Source organism: Dama dama, chromosome 13 (assembly GCF_033118175.1).
Source record: "Dama dama isolate Ldn47 chromosome 13, ASM3311817v1, whole genome shotgun sequence".
In the NCBI taxonomy this organism is placed as follows: domain Eukaryota; kingdom Metazoa; phylum Chordata; class Mammalia; order Artiodactyla; family Cervidae; genus Dama; species Dama dama.
This window is the reverse complement of record NC_083693.1, coordinates 28,608,091-28,623,341: the sequence shown is the minus strand read 5'-3', so window position 1 is coordinate 28,623,341 and position 15,251 is coordinate 28,608,091. Positions and strand designations below refer to the sequence as shown.

Below are 15,251 nucleotides of genomic sequence, written 5' to 3'. Positions count from 1 at the left end.
ATGACAGGGACCAGCCTGACCATCAGGCTCACCATGAGCTCGTCCTCTGGCCTGGCCTCTGCAACCATCATGGGCTACTTCCTCCGCCTGCTGCAGCTGCTCTCCACCTGCCTGGCCTTCTCACTGGTGGCTACCACTGACAGTTGGAGGGAGACCATAGGCAACTGGTCCATGTTCATCTGGTGCTTCTGTTTCATCGTGACCCTCCTTACTTTCATAGTCGAGTTATGTGGGCTCCAGTTCCTCTGGCCCTTTTCCTGGGACGATTTTCTCATCAACTATGCCTCCTACTCCACCCTCCTCTGCCTCTCGGCCTCTATTATTTACCCCACCACGTACATTCAGATCGTCCCTCATGGCAACTCCCGGAACCATGCCATTGCTGCTACTGCTTTCTCCTGCCTCGCGTCTGTGACTTATGCCACTGAAGTGGCCTGGATCTATGCGTGGCCCAGCCAGATCACCTGCTATGTGCTCCCCATGCCGGGACTGCTCAAGGGGCTAGAGAACTTCGTGGCCTGTGTCATCTTTGCCTTCATCAGCAACACCTCCCTGTACCTGCACCAGCCAGCCCTGGTGTGGTGTGTGGCTGTGTACTCCATCTGCCTCTTCCTGGGGGCCGTGGCCCTCCTGCTGTATCTGAGAGGCTATAGCAACAAGTTGCCCATTTGCTTCCCCATTTTCCTCTTGGGGTTGGCCCTGCTCTCCGTCTTCCTCTACGCCAGCGCTCTGGTCCTCTGGCTGCTCTACCAGTTCGATGAGAATTTTGGTGGTCAGCCCCAGCGGTCCAGTGATATGAGCTGCCGCCATCAATTCACCCACTTGGTGTGCATCTGGGACCAAAGACTGGTTGTAGCCATCTTGACAGCGGTCAACCTGCTGATTTACATGGCCGACCTGGTGTACTGGGCCCGCTGGGTCTTTGTTAGGGACTGAGGACCAGCCCAGGGACTCCTGATCCCCTCTGCTCACAGGAGGTATCTTCACCAAGCTCTGGAGTCCTCTGATGTCTTCTTCCTGGCTCCCTCTCTCCCTCCTCACATCCTTCCCCACTTACCTCTCTATCTTTTCTGTTTCCTTCCCTCCTCCTGCTCTGTCTCCTTCCTGTGTGGTTGCCCACACCCTGTTTTACTGTTTTCTCTTGCTGCTCTCATCTTTTCTACATTTTCTGCTTTCTGCCCCTTTTCTGGTCATCCTTGGTTTCTCATCTCCTGTGTCCTGACCACGTCTCCCCATTTTCCTTCTTCTGATCCATCAGGACCTGAGACTTCTTCATTCTCTGCCCACCGCCCCCTCCCACCTCCTAAGGTGCTGACTCCAAAGCACACAGCCCTCTGTGCAGGTGTTCACACCCTGGGCCTCCAGAGGTCCTCATTGCCAAAGTGTGTCTGTCCCCCTGGGGGTGTCTTAGTTAGTGTGTGTGTGTGTGTGTTTTGGGGTGGGAGTAGGTAGGTAGATAGGTATTGGGCTCACTTTCTCCCAGTAGAGGGGGGTGCACAGCGTGCCTCCCATTTAAGTTGAAAAGAAATATCTGGAGGCCAATAATGTCCAACGGGCAGGATACTTAAAGCAGAGACCTTCGATCCGTGGGCCCCACCTGAGATTGGCTCCAGAATTTTTGCAGGCTTACTAAACACCGACTGACTAAAGGGCATTTTAGAGGAAGCCAGGAGTGAATGCCTTCCAGCCCAACTACTCTCTGTGGAATCAAAGGAGCTCTTGATGAACCCCAGGGTCTTGAAGACACCTGTCTGCAATGTTGGTGAGGGGCAGTAATGTGGCCCTCCTGTCTCACTGATCAAAACAGCTTGTCCTGCCTCTGCAGGGAGAAGAGCATGGATCCACCAGCCTTAGAAGTGATGTAAATGTGGACAAAGAATTCTGCTTGCATTTTCAGAAAACGGTGAATTATCTTGTCCATCATGTCCTCAGGGCGTCAGCCTCTGTTTCAGCCCTAATATCCTATCCTGAGGGGAATTCAGGATGGAGAAAAACAAGGTACCGATCCTAGAAAGTTAAGATGCATATCAGAGGATAATTTTTGTGAGCCCAGAGCACTATATCTTCCCATACATAGAAAAGCAGTAAAATCATTGACTTGAGACATCTGGTTTTTGTGATCAGCAATAATCTATTGATTTTAACTACATGTGTTCCCCCAGCCCCAGTAAAATCTCCTATATATCCTGACTCCTCCCTTACCTCTTTGGAACAGTTCCTCAGAGCTATCTGAGAGTGTCTCCTTGGCTAGAGTCCTCAGTAACATCTCCAAATTAAACATAAATTTGTGACTTTTAGGTTTTTCCTTTTTTTTCCTCAGTCAATGATTTTGGTGACTACAGAAGGCACCCAGGGAAAGCTTCTCCTCTTCTCCTGAACTCTATGAAGCACTGAGCCTTCTATACCACCAGAGGCCTCTTGCACCCATCTGCCTCCTTAGGGAGTCCAGATGAACTGAGGTGAGTCTCTCTTGGGTTTTGGAATTCCTGTTATTGTCTGATAATCCTAAATTTTATTCTGTGATGTTAAGCTTGTCTCTGGAGGAGTAGGTTCTCCTTGAAACTTAGTTTCGAGAAGCAGTAACTGGTTTATCTTCAGTTAAAAGATGTGGGAAGATTTTGCTCAGTTGAAACACACTGAATGGTAATGAAATAAAATCCATATTTATGGCAAGTTGAGAAAAATTTAAGCATAAGACTTTTCTCTGCCCATTTGGGTCTCCTCCTTCACTTTTTTGTGTATTGTGCATCTGCATGAACTAGGCCTCCTTGGGAGACAACATTTTTTCTTGATTTCATCAAAGATCACGGTTTCTTAGGAGATAATCTTCCTTCTTCATTCTGTGAGGGACCAAGATGACCCAGGCTTCTCAGGTAGATTCTTCCCAGCAGTAAAGAATCCACCTACCAATGTAGGAGATGCAAGAAACACAGGTTCAGTCCCTGGGTTGGGAAGATCTCCTGGAGGAGAAAATGCAACCCACTCCAGTATTCTTGCTTGGAAAATCCCATAGTCAGAGGAGGCTGGCAGGCTACAGTCCATCAGATCGCAAGAGTCAGACACGACTGAGCATGAACAGCATGACTCATACCCATTGTTCTCTTTGTTTGTGTAGCTCTGGATTGAGTAAACTGACAATAATATATCATTTAATGTATAACTCTTTGTCTCAAAAGCTTATACAACTGTGCTTTGACTTATAACAGGTTGAACAGTCCTCAGAGAGATTTTTGAAAGACTGTCTCTTGGGTTATAATCCTCCAGGTTAGCTCAAATAAAAATTTCTACTTGTTTCTTAGATCGACTATGATTTTTTTCATGAACATTGGATTATTCTCAGTTGAAGGACACTAGGAATAGTTTATTATGTCCATACAGAATTTATACTTACAAATATCTGCTTAATTGATAATTAAAGGAAATCTCACCTTAAATTGGCAAGATTGGGGTTCTTTTGACGTTGCAAAATTAATATATTTTTGCATGTACAGCTAGAGAAAATAGCTTGATAAACCATCCTTTTAAAATTCTTACCTTAAAGGAACAAAAGCCCTGTAGTGAAAACTTACATTTCTCTTCCTGTGTGTTTGCGATTAAATGTACCTAATCTTAGGCATTTCCCCACTCTTCACTGTGTTAAATCTTGGTATCCAGAGGAACTCATATGGCAGCCAGTGAAATACATTGGGATTCCAAGGAGACTTTTTGTCTGGCTCTGCCAACTCTCAGGGAAATTAGTCATAAGGGATCCCAACCCATAAGGGTCCTTTGTCATCTTAACCTTCTTTTTACCTTCTCATACTATTTTTGGGAGTAAACTTCCTACATTTTGTGAAGGCTACATCCTTTGCACCTTCTTGTGGTGGCACCTCCTTTTATTTTTGGCTTTGGTGGGTCTTTGATGCAGCTCTTTGTTGCTACACAGAGCTACCCTCTAGTTGCAGGTTTCTCATAGCAACAGCCTCTCTTGTTGCATAGCACGGGCTCTAGGGTGTGTGGGCGCAGTAGTTGTGGCGCACTGGCTTAGTTGCTCCATGGCATATGGGATCTTTCCAGACCAAGGATCGAACCCATGTTTCCTGCATTGACAGGCAAATTCTTTACCACCTAGTCACCAATGAAGCCCTGAAATAGAACTGTTTTTAATCTTTGGTTTTAAGAAAACCTTTCCTCTTTTGCTGTGATCTACAACAAGTTGTTAAAGTATACGTTTGTAAATAAAGATGTAACATTTATCTTTTTCTCTTTACCTGATCCCTTTAGAACTGGCTTATCCAGCTTGCTCTCCTGTGGACTTGATGATTTATTGTGACCAGATTACAGCTAGTTATACTATTCACTGTTCTTTGTCCTTGGCAATTCCTCCTGGTCAAATTTTGACCAAGATTTGTGAGGCGTTTCATAGCCAGTTTGTCTGTGGACACTAGAAAGACTCGTTCCTAAATCAGGCAAGGATTCCTTTTAATCTTAAAAATACGCTTATTTTTCAGATTAGGTCCTGTTGATAACCCAAAATTCTATGGATCAACTGTCTCACTAGTCTTTTGTGATCCAGGAAATGTTTTCTCTTGTTGCTTCTCCTAAAATCTAGAGTTGCAGTATTACAGTTATTCTATGTAGAGTTTTATACATGATAGAATAACATGTTTAGCCATCATTAATTTTGTCGGAGGCTTGGTTACACATTGGGTAAAATAAGAGATAGCAATCTTAGAAGTAGACAGAATATAAGTGATAGAGCAGAGACATTAATAAAGTCATAGTACAGCAGGGAGGGGCATGGGGCATACATAATTTGAAAATAGTAAGAGACAACAAATTAAAACAGTGAATAGTACAACTAGCTGTAACAGGAAGTTGCTTTTCAATTTTTTGGGGAGAGGAGGGGTAGATTGGGGGCAAGCAGAGGGGTAGGTTTGAAACCTGCTGCTATAGTGGAAGGAATTGCATCGTTTGCGTGTGTAGAGCATGCACACATATGTTTCTATGTCAGATGTTTCTTAATGCTCAGAGAAAGATAAAGGAAAAAACCAACCAGACAAACAGGCAAAACACAAAATCCACAGACCCTGATTACCCAAATTTGCTTAGAATGCAGAAGCAACTGAGCAGGTGTCAATCTTCACCCAAACCAACAGTTTTACAAGCCCCTGCTATTGCCTCCCCACCCCAGAGCCTTAGACAGGGCTCATCCCTGGGAAACTAGGGGTTGGGCCCCTCCCCAATGCCCAACATCTTATCCTGTAGCTCTTAAAGGTCCCTTGCCAGCACCTCAACGTCTGCCTTTAAAGTTCTGTGCCTGCGTGCTTGCTCAGAGTGTGTGTGTGTTTGTGTGTGTGTGTGTGTGTGTGTGTGTCCGTCCGTGCACTCCCATGCACTGAGATCAGTGGCCCTTTACAGTAATCAGTGGCCAGAAACACACCACAGTCCTTCTTCCTCTCCTAGTCTCAGAACAAAGCCTCAGAGCCTTGCATCCTAGGGTCACCAGGGCCAGAGGGGCCAGGGAAGCAGAGCTGTGGGAAGGGCAGGGGAAGGACCACACTGTGCCCCTCACTCCTGTACTGGGATGAGTCATGTGATCTTCACCCAGGGGCAGGTGCGGTGGGTGGGGAGGGCTCCCAGGAGGCGGTCCCCATGGCAGGTAATCTTAAAAAGTAATGAAATAAAATTAATATGTTAAGACAAGACAAAAATGTCATACGGTCAAATACATTTAACAGCATGTTAAAAAGTTAAACAGATTTGTTTATTGCAGGACTTCCTAGGGCCTTGAATAGAGCAGTATGCATTATAAAATTACCAATAGCAGGAAGTGTTTCTCAAACTTGCACAGTCAGGGAACACTTTCCATGCAGCATCTTGGACTAGTGTTCCATGGGATATCCTTTGGGAACAATTAGTTTCAAGCCTCTGCTGGGAGTGATCCAGCAGTGCTGGCTGGAAAGGCTCTAATGACATCACCTCCCACAGTGGCCTGTCTCATTTGGGGGCATCTTTAATTCCTTAAGGGGTGCAAAGTCCACTTTCCCTGCTCTCTGGAGTTTGAACAGAACAGACCCAACCCTTTTCTTTTTCAGAGTCCTCTGAAAGTTCTGCTATGTCTCTGGATCTTCTGTCTTCACATCCCCTAGACTGAATGTCTCTGCATTAAGCCAGATGCTCCTTCAGGACAGGAACCAGCTTCGCTGTGGGGTCTGCAGTGCCCAGCACACAGCAAACATGCGGTAAATCATTGTTTAGAGCAGAAGTGCATAGAGCCTCCCCGGATTCCTCATGCAACCGCAACTGTGCCCCCATCTCCAGACCTTCCACCCTCCTGGCTGTCTGCGATGATGAGTTGTGGAGCCACAAATGGTGCTTCACATGTTTCCAGTGACATTCGGTCTCCAGTGCTCGTTGTTCTATGGTCCCTTAACTCTCCAGATCCCACAACTCTCTTACACGTAATCTCGAGATGGCGACTTGTTCCCTGCTCAAGATCTTGCACAAGCTGTTCCCTCTACCTTCAACGTGGCCACCTCTTTGCCAGTCTTCAGTTCTCAGTTGAAATGTCACCTGTGTAGGAGAATCTTCCAAAACTCATCTGCTCCGTCCCACGACCATTGTTCTCTTCATCGTGTTGGTCACTTCCTGACGTTACCTTGTTAGAGGATTTAACTAGTTTATGGATTTGTCATCTGACACACCCACTGGAGCAGAGCTCCATGCAAATAAGCATCTAGTCTCTGTGGTCACCTCTGGGTCTCTGGGCCAAGTCCATCCAGGGCGTAGTTTGGACAAATGAACAACTGGAATCAGTGATCATTGGAAAAGGGGGTGTTCTTATCACATGTAGACAAAGATATAATTATTATGATAAAGTGGATGGGGAGGGAACTTTGGGTGGTGATGAAAAAGTTTATGGCCTTGAGACTGTTGATGGTTTCATGAAGCGTATATTTAGCTGAAAACGCATCGAGTTGTATACAGAACAGTTTCATGTCAATAATACCTAAATAAAGAAGTTTTTTAAAAGCTAACATAAAAGAGTAGTTAAGAACCCCACATGGTAACATAAAAATCAAGTATAATGTTTGAAAAGACAAAATCATATATATTACAATTAAGGTAGAAATAAGCTTTACATGGATATACATTACAAAGAAACACATTTGTGTTACTAAAAAAAATCAATCATGGAGGTCTTGTCATCCAGGACCACACAGACTCTCCTCCAACATTTCATCATAAATGCTCCTGTCACTGTTCATGCAGACATCCCAGGGCACAGCGAGGCTGTGAGGTGCTAACCTTCTACCAGAGGCAAATTCAGGAGCTGCGTCTGGCTGCCTGGGCAGCTCGGGGCAGTTGGAGCTGTGAAGGACCCTTGTCACCTTTCACTGTGTGGTCACTCACCAGGGTGGGATGGTCTGCCTGAGAATTCTCATGTCTTGATCAGTTCCATCCCTCTTGAAGTGCACGAGCCAGGCCTCCAGATGCAGGTGCAGGAGGAGCACGTGTATCAGGAGGGTCCTCCAGGAAACGCGGAAGCAGGAACCCTGGCTGCCTCCCTGACCCCCTGGCCTCCATTCCATTTTCCTCCTATAGCCAGAGTGTCAGTTCCAAAGTGGGCCTCTGATGGATCAGCCCCTCCCTAGAGAATGTCAGTGAGGCCTCATCACTTACAGCTAAAAACCTATGTCTCTGGCGTTCAGGTCCATCCACATTGGGCCCTGTCTGCTGCCCCTGCAACACCTCCCTTCCTCCCCACCTCACCTGTTTTGCCCAGGTAAGACCCAGGAACTTGTAATGACCTGTCCACACCAGGCTGCTTCACAGAAGGGCAAAGACCGAGAACTATCAATCTGGGAGCAATCAGACATGGAGCTGGTGGGATCTTGGAAGCCTTCCTGGAGGAGGTGATTAAAAGTCAAGTCTTTAAGGAGGAAAAGAAGAGAGAAAGAACCTTTAGAATTAATTGGTTTGCTCAAGTTTCTCCTGAATCTTCAGTGGTAGAACTGATGTGACCCCTGTTTGTCTGTAGGAGGGAGGAGGGAGAAGGGAGAATTGAGCATAGATATCTGGAGGCTGGCCTATTTGCCCACTTGGGTCAGGAATGAGACTTTGGGGTGGCACAAGGTGAGGAGTTGGAGCTGAGACACTTCCCTAAAGCCAGGATCACATGGCCTGCAGCCTCAGAGCAAGGGTAGACAAGGAAAACCAGGCTCTTCAGAAAGAGGAAAGGTCAAGGCTGATACCTACCTCCACAGGAGTTTTTGTTTTTGTTTCCACAAGAGAAATAGAAACTTCAGGTCTTCACTTGTGGATTTTGGCCCAAAAATTCTCGATCCCTCAGGTCCAATGGCTTTACAAACTGGGGGAATTAACACAATAGGTGCCAAACAGGTGACTGGCATGGAGGGTCCTGAGCAGAAGCAAGTGCAATTATTCTTTGGTGAAACTTTAGTGAAACTCCCAACACAGATGTCAGGATCCTGCCAGGAAAAGGGATCGGGTAGAAGGGGTCTCACAGTGTAATGACAAAGTACACAAGGGATCAACCCACTGTGAGTCCCAAGAACTCCAGTGAACACAGAACAATCTGAAAAAGAAAACAAATTCACTTAGTATGATAGACACATCAGAAAAAGACACAGTGAAAAAAGGACAGGAAGATTTGAGTGAGGACCATAATGGATTGAAGATTGTCCTCCGAAAAGGTCATTTCTACTCAGAAAACACATTCATTTAGCAATGGGGTCTTTGGAGACTTATTTAGTTAAAGCCTCTGGGATGGAAAGCATCCTGGATGGAGTGTGGAACAAAAATTCAGTGACTGGTGTCTTCATAAGAGGAAGGACAGAGAGGCTTGCACACACAGAGTTGAGAGAAGATGAGCATGTGAAGGTGGAGGCGGAAATGGAGTTCAGTGGCCACAAGCTGAAGGGGGGAACTGGCTTGGATTGAGTGTGCCGTGTGTCAGGCCCTCTGATGAGCCCTTCACATGTTTTTATTCATTATTTAACACAAAGTAGGTATTAAGCCTATTACACAGGTGGGGAAACTTCAGGATCATTTAGCTATGAAGTGTCTGCCAAAGCTCCAGGGCCTCTTTGTAACTCTGAGTATCCATTTTCCTTCTTCCTACTCTGCCTTTCTGGCACCTCCTCCTTCCTTCCTTTTCTGGCCTTGACCTTCCCGGCTCCCTGTCTTCCAGTCCACATGCCTGGCTTTGGGCAGGCGGGGCTCAGCCACACCCAGGCTGTGCTCTGACGGGGGCACCACGTCCAGGCTCACAGATTAGAGTGGAGGAGGGGCCGCTGGGAGACTCAGGCAAAGCTGCTGATTTCCAGGTGGGGGAACTGAGGCCCAGAGAGGGCACAGGCCTGACCCAGGGTCACACAGCTGGAACCCCCATGCCTCCCCTTCCCCAAGTCCTCCCTCTGTGCCATCAAATGGATCCAGAGCTGTCATTTAACCTTAGGTGGAATCAGGGTGACTTTGGAGAGGTTGACGGGGGGGCAATTGGGGAACAGACAGCAGGACACCCCAGCCTCCCTCACCCCAGTGCCCCTCCCCACCCTGGCTGTGCCCACGGGGAGGCCAGCAGGCTCCAGGGCTCCACTGGCAATTGGCGCTCAAGGAGCTCTGGGAGTCCAGGGCGGTTCTCAGGATTTGCTCTGTTTCTCTTTCCAGCCTCAGCTTCTCCCAGGGTTTATTTATTATCAGCAAAGACAAGGTCCCTGATGGCAGGAAGCTGGCCGGGGCTCAGGGTGCTGGCCCTTCAACCCTGGGGGCCTCTCAGCAAATAGTCCCTTGGAAACAGGGCAGCTGTCCCTGAGGAGGGGCGGGCTGGGAGGGGCCTCACTCCCCCCACACTGGACCCTGGAGGAGCCCCTGTGTGAGCAGGACTGCAGCCCTGGCTGGCGGGACTGTCTTGGGCAGGTGACCTGGGCAATTCCATGGTCTCCAGGGTCCCTGCCGCTCTGGCCACGTGTCCCTGTCACAGCCCTGAAACCCCTTTAGGCCCCTGTTCTCCTCTCTCACTTCCAGTCCAGGCCCCTCCTCCATGGGGAAGGTTGGCTCCATGCCTGCATCCTTTCTGGGTCAGAAGACACCTACTGGGCTGCCTCAGGCCCACTGGGACCCTGCAATCCCTCCCTCCACCCCCTGCTGCTCCCAACATCTCCACTCTGCTGCCCCGGCCCCCACCCAGTGCCAGGTGCATCCTCAAGGCTGTCGCTTCCCAGGGGTCTAGCAGGTAGCTCCTCCTTCAGCTCCTGCTGTTAAAAGGGGTTAGATTCTCACATGGATGGCAGCTTTGGAGCTTAAAACCTGGCATTTTAATATTTGTTTCTTGGTTTCACAACAAGTTGTGAGGATTCACAACAGTTCCTACTTCCCATGGCATCTTGTCCCCACGGCCTTGCTCTCACCCCATGGCTTTTCCCTGTTCACCCCTGGAGCTGCCCTCCTCCAGGTGGAGCTGTGTCCCTCAGATGGCAGCTCCTTCTAGTGATGCTGCCGGGAGGTGAGGCTGGAACACGTGTGTCTTCAGGTGCTGTGGAAGGAGGCTGTGGCCCTGAAGGTGGGTCCTGGGTCCCAGACCCCTGAGTTTTAGTCCTGGGCTCCCACCCGCAGGCCCTGCTGACATGTGCGTAGTGGAACAAAAGGTTCAAACTCACAGCTTTGGCATTTTCATCTGAAGTTCCCACTTCCTAGGCATGGGATCTTAGGGTAGAGATTTTTTCCCTCAAGCATTAGCTTTCTTATCTGTAAAATGGAGTTAGCAGTACAATCCATAATGCCTTTTATGAAATTCTTGGGATCAGATATACCCCAAAATTCAGAATTTTTCACCTTTAGGCAGGTGACATGTTGCATCTACTCTATATGACCTCACACCCCACTGGGGTCTGAAAGCATCTTGCAATCACAGTAGTGTTTCTTCAACCAAACTTTTGAACATTCACACTAAGTGAAATAAATAAAGGCCATAAATTGTCTCATGTCTGTTCAGATCAAATTTGTTTCAAATTACTTTTAAAAAGTTTTTTATATTTTTCAGAGCCTTGAAGGGTTGGGCTTGCAGATAAGGACCATGTGTCTCCTTAGATAATGGCACATAGCACAAAGACGTAAAAAATGTTCACGGTTTAATGCCAGACCCAACCCAGCTGTGAGGTTTTGGATAAGACAAGTTACCCAACAAGGCCAAGGGTGATGGGTGGGGAGAATCATTCTGGAGCGGCTGTGCTGTTACCCAGGTGTCTGGGCCACTGGTTCTAACTCCACGGATCCTGAGCCTCATCCATCACAGGACCCTGAGCCTTTCCCTGGTATCTGACTTAATCCACCTCTGGAGCTGGATCTTTCCCTCGTGGGTCCTCAGCGAAGGCCAGGGCTTACCCGGGACAGTGACCAACTTGACCATCTGAACCACCATGCCCACCACTTCGTCGTCCCCAGGCCTTTGCTCGTGGACCATCATGGGCTGCTCTGTCCGCCTGCTGCAGCTGCTCTCCACTGGCGTGGCCTCCTCCCTGGTGGCCAGCGTGGGCACTCAGCGGGTGGGCGTAGATAACTGGTTCATGTTCTTCTGGTGCTTCTGCTACACTGTGACCCTCCTCATCATCATTGTGGAATACAGTAAACTCCGGTTCCACTTTTCCTCCCACTGGTACAACTTCCCCATCAACTATGCCTGCTATGCCGCCCTCTTCTGCTTCTCAACCTCCATCATCTCTGCCACTACTTACGTCCCGTTCTTGCCTCAGGGCCCCACCCGGAACCACGCCATCACTGCCACAGCATTCTCTTGCATCGCTGCTGTGGCTTATGGGACTGAATTTGTCTGGACCTGGGTGGGTCACCGGCCCAGAAGGATCGTCACCTATGTGCATACGGTGCATGGCCTGCTCAAGCTGCTGGAGAACTTTGTGGCTTGCATCATCTTCGCCTTCATCAGCAACACCTCCCTGTACCAGCACCAGCCGGCCCTGGTGTGGTGCGTGGCTGTGTACTCCACCTGTTTCATCCTGGGGACCCTGGCCATCCTGCTGGGCTTGGTCTACTGTGACAACTGGCTGCCCATCCGCTTCCCCGTTTCCCAGCTTGGGCTGACCCTGTTTTCCATCCTCCTCTACATCAGCGCTCTGCTCCTCTGGCCGCTCTATCAGTTCAATGAGGACCTGGGCGGCCAGTCCCAGCGATCCAGTGACATGACCTGCAGAGATGAGTTCACCACTTACGTGTGCCCCTGGGACCAGCGACTGGCTGTGGCCATCCTGACAGCCGTCAACCTGCTGCTTTACGTGCCCGACCTGGTGATCGCCAGCTGCCTGGTCAGTGACAGGCTCCACCCACGGGCTCCAGATTCCCTCTACTTGTGGAGCTATTATGTCGTCTGATGTCATCTCCCTGGCTCCCCTCTCTCCCCGCTCACATCCTTCTCCACTCACTTCACTCTCCTTTCTGTTTCCTTCCCTCCCTCTGCTCTGTGTCCTTCCTGTTCTGTGGTTGCCCACACCCTGTTTTGCCTCTTTCTCATTTTTCCTACATTTTCTGCTTTTTGCCCCTTTTTTGGTCGTCCTTGATTTTCTCGTCTCCTGTGTCCTGACCCCCTCTTCCTATCTTCCTTCTTCTGATCCATCAGGACCTGAGATTTCTTCCTTCCCTGCCCACTGCCCCCTCCCACCTCCTAAGGTGCTGACTCCACATCACTCAGCCCTCTGTGCAGCTGTTCACACCCTGGGCCTCCGGAGGGGCCTCATTGCCAAAGCCTGTCTGTCCCCCTGGTAGTTCTTAGATGGCGTGTGGGGGGTGGTTTGGGGTGGTGGTGGGTAGCTAGTGATTGTGTCCCCTTTCCTCCAGTGGTGGGCAGTGTACAGGGCTCTTCCCCTTTAACTGAAAAAAAGCAAAACAAAACCCAGGGGGTCAGTAATTTCCAGTGGGTGCAGGCTTAGAGCAGGGACCCTGGATTCTGAGACCCCACCTGGATTGCTCAGCTCCACCTGAGACTGGCTCCAGAAATTTTGCAAGCTCACTAAATACCCACTGCCTAAAGAGCATCTTAGAGGAAGTCAGGGGTGGATGCCTTCCATCCCAACTGCTCTCTGGGTATCAGACATGTGTAACGGAAAGCAAGCTCTTGTGCCTTATGCACTGTAAGGCCAAACAATACCGAAATGTCTGAGTTTGGAGTAGAAAGAAAGGTTTACTGCAGGATCATGGGAGGGAAAATGTGGCTCATGTCCAAAAGCCCCGAACTCCTCTAAGAGTATTAGCAAAGTAAAGGCCAGGTGAGGGAGGAGGGTCTCAGGATAGTGATCAGCTCCTATGCAATGCTCTGATTATGGTCCTTACCTCCAGGAGGCATGGGGGCTGTGTGCTCAAGGTCTTGAAGTGGCTAAACTCTCCCATTCAGTCAGGGTTTTTCACATCTGTAAAACAACTTTGGAAACGTGCATCAGATAGTGTTTTCTAAGCACTTCAGAAGGATCTAAAGCAGAGGATTTGAGGGAGGGATAGCCAGTATTCTTGCCTGGAGAATCCCAAGGACAGAGGAGACTGGTGGGCTACAGTCCATGGGGTCGCAAAGAATCAGACACGACTGAATTTCCTTCTGGTCCAAGAAGCCCCGATAGAGTCCTGCTTGGTTACAAAAGGAACGATCAAAAAAATCACATGGTCTTGGAGACACCTGCCTCCCTATTTGTGAGGGGCAGTGCTGTGGCCTGCCTGCCTCAGTGCTCCCAGGCCTCTGCAGGAAGAAGCCTTAAAGGTCTTGTTAGGATGGGTATGTTTCATTTTGTTTTTCTAGTCTGTGTGGCAAAAATTACTGGGTGACCCTATTCTTAAAGGGAAAGTTTCTTTTCAAATTTTTTTTGGGGGGTGTGGGATGGATGGATGCAGAAGGAGGGAGGCAGGCAGGGCACAACATTTAAAAGAATGATATAGCCCAGCGACAGGACATAAATTGATTATTACTGAGGTAGGGGATACTTGCCTAGAGAATCCCAGGGACGGGGGAGCCTGGTGGGCTTCCATCTACGGGGTCGCACAGAGTTGGATACATCTGAAGCGACTTAGCAGCAGCAGCAGTAGCAGGGGATAGATGGGCCCTTGGGCTGGACATCTGGTGTTTCTCAAATGGGTTAAAACTGAAGCTCTGCTCTCACCCAGACACTCCAAGGACAAAGCTAGCGGCAGAAGCTGAGCTCTGTTAAAGCAGAGATAAAATACCCACTCCTGAGGTCAAGGAAGACTTCCCTGTCTGCACATGTGTGGAAGGCTCCTTGTAGTTCAAAAAGGAAAAGGGTAGCACCCCATAATAAGTGTGGACATGCACCCACAGGCTTCTGCATTGGGATTCATCTTAGCAAAAAGTTGCGAACACATCTTGGCCAAATGTAAACAAAGACCTTGAAGGATTATACTATATAAGCAACATAAATCACCTCCTACTGCACTCCTCTCCAAGTATATATTTCTGCCCTCCTTCTGACTTAAATAAAAAAACTGTTTCTCTGTGTGTTTTCCCACATGTTATGCTGTGTCTCTAATAATAAACTGTGTACCTGTTTTTACAGTTTTTGTTTTCTTGAAACGTTCTCGCTTTCAAACATGGGAAAGAGCAAGGCCACTTTTCTTCTAGCCTCCAGCCCCTGGTGGCGAGGATTCTTAGTTTTCACCCGGGCTACCCAGGTTCAATTCCTGGGCAGGAAGCTAAGATCTCTCCTCAGGATCACTCACTGCTGTCTCTCCGAGGTCAATGCCAGTCTGCTTTAGTTAAAGAAAGTAGTGGGTGAGGCAAACATCTTACATGCAACAGGCAAAATAGGAGGTGGGCAAATCAAAAAGGACGAAAGAGCGAAAGGAAGGAAGGAAACAGAAGTCTGTTTAGAGTCGGATGGGCTTGGATTGAATCCCTTGTGTTCTTAACCTCACCTGGAGACCCTCATCCATGCAGTGAGCTATTTAGGACACGTCCTGCAGGGTTGTGCCCTCTCTGGATGAACAGCAGCCAAGGGAGAGGCGGGGGTAACAGGAGTCCCCCAGTGGTGCTCAGCCCTTAGGCCAGTGGTTTATCCATGGCTACACAGCATAATCACCTGATGATCCAGCAGTGCTTCTCAAACATGGTCCCCAGGGCAGCAGCAGAACATCAACAGTAGGGTGAGGGTGTCAACTTCAAAAAAAGGACACGAGAGTTGTGAGTTAAGTTTTATTTGGGGCAAAATGAGGACTGCATCCTGGGAGATAGCACCTCA

The 15,251-nt window shown here is 48.6% G+C and overlaps 1 protein-coding gene and 1 pseudogene across 1 annotated transcript; both read left to right on the top strand.

Annotated features, from left to right (window-relative positions):
* LOC133068355 (myeloid-associated differentiation marker-like) lies at nucleotides 1-1,007 on the top strand (annotated as a pseudogene).
* A 10,416-nt stretch (nucleotides 1,008-11,423) lies between these two features.
* Nucleotides 11,424-12,389, top strand: LOC133067984 (myeloid-associated differentiation marker-like). The gene has a single exon (XM_061159092.1). It carries the CDS (start codon nucleotides 11,424-11,426, stop codon nucleotides 12,387-12,389), a length of 966 nt encoding a protein of 321 aa, XP_061015075.1.
* The last annotated feature ends 2,862 nt before the right edge of the window (nucleotides 12,390-15,251 follow it).

What these genes read in the sequence shown, in the direction of transcription:
- LOC133067984 (XM_061159092.1), top strand. Translation starts at nt 11,424, where the DNA reads ATGCCCACCACTTCGTCGTCCCCAGGCCTTTGCTCGTGGACCATCATG.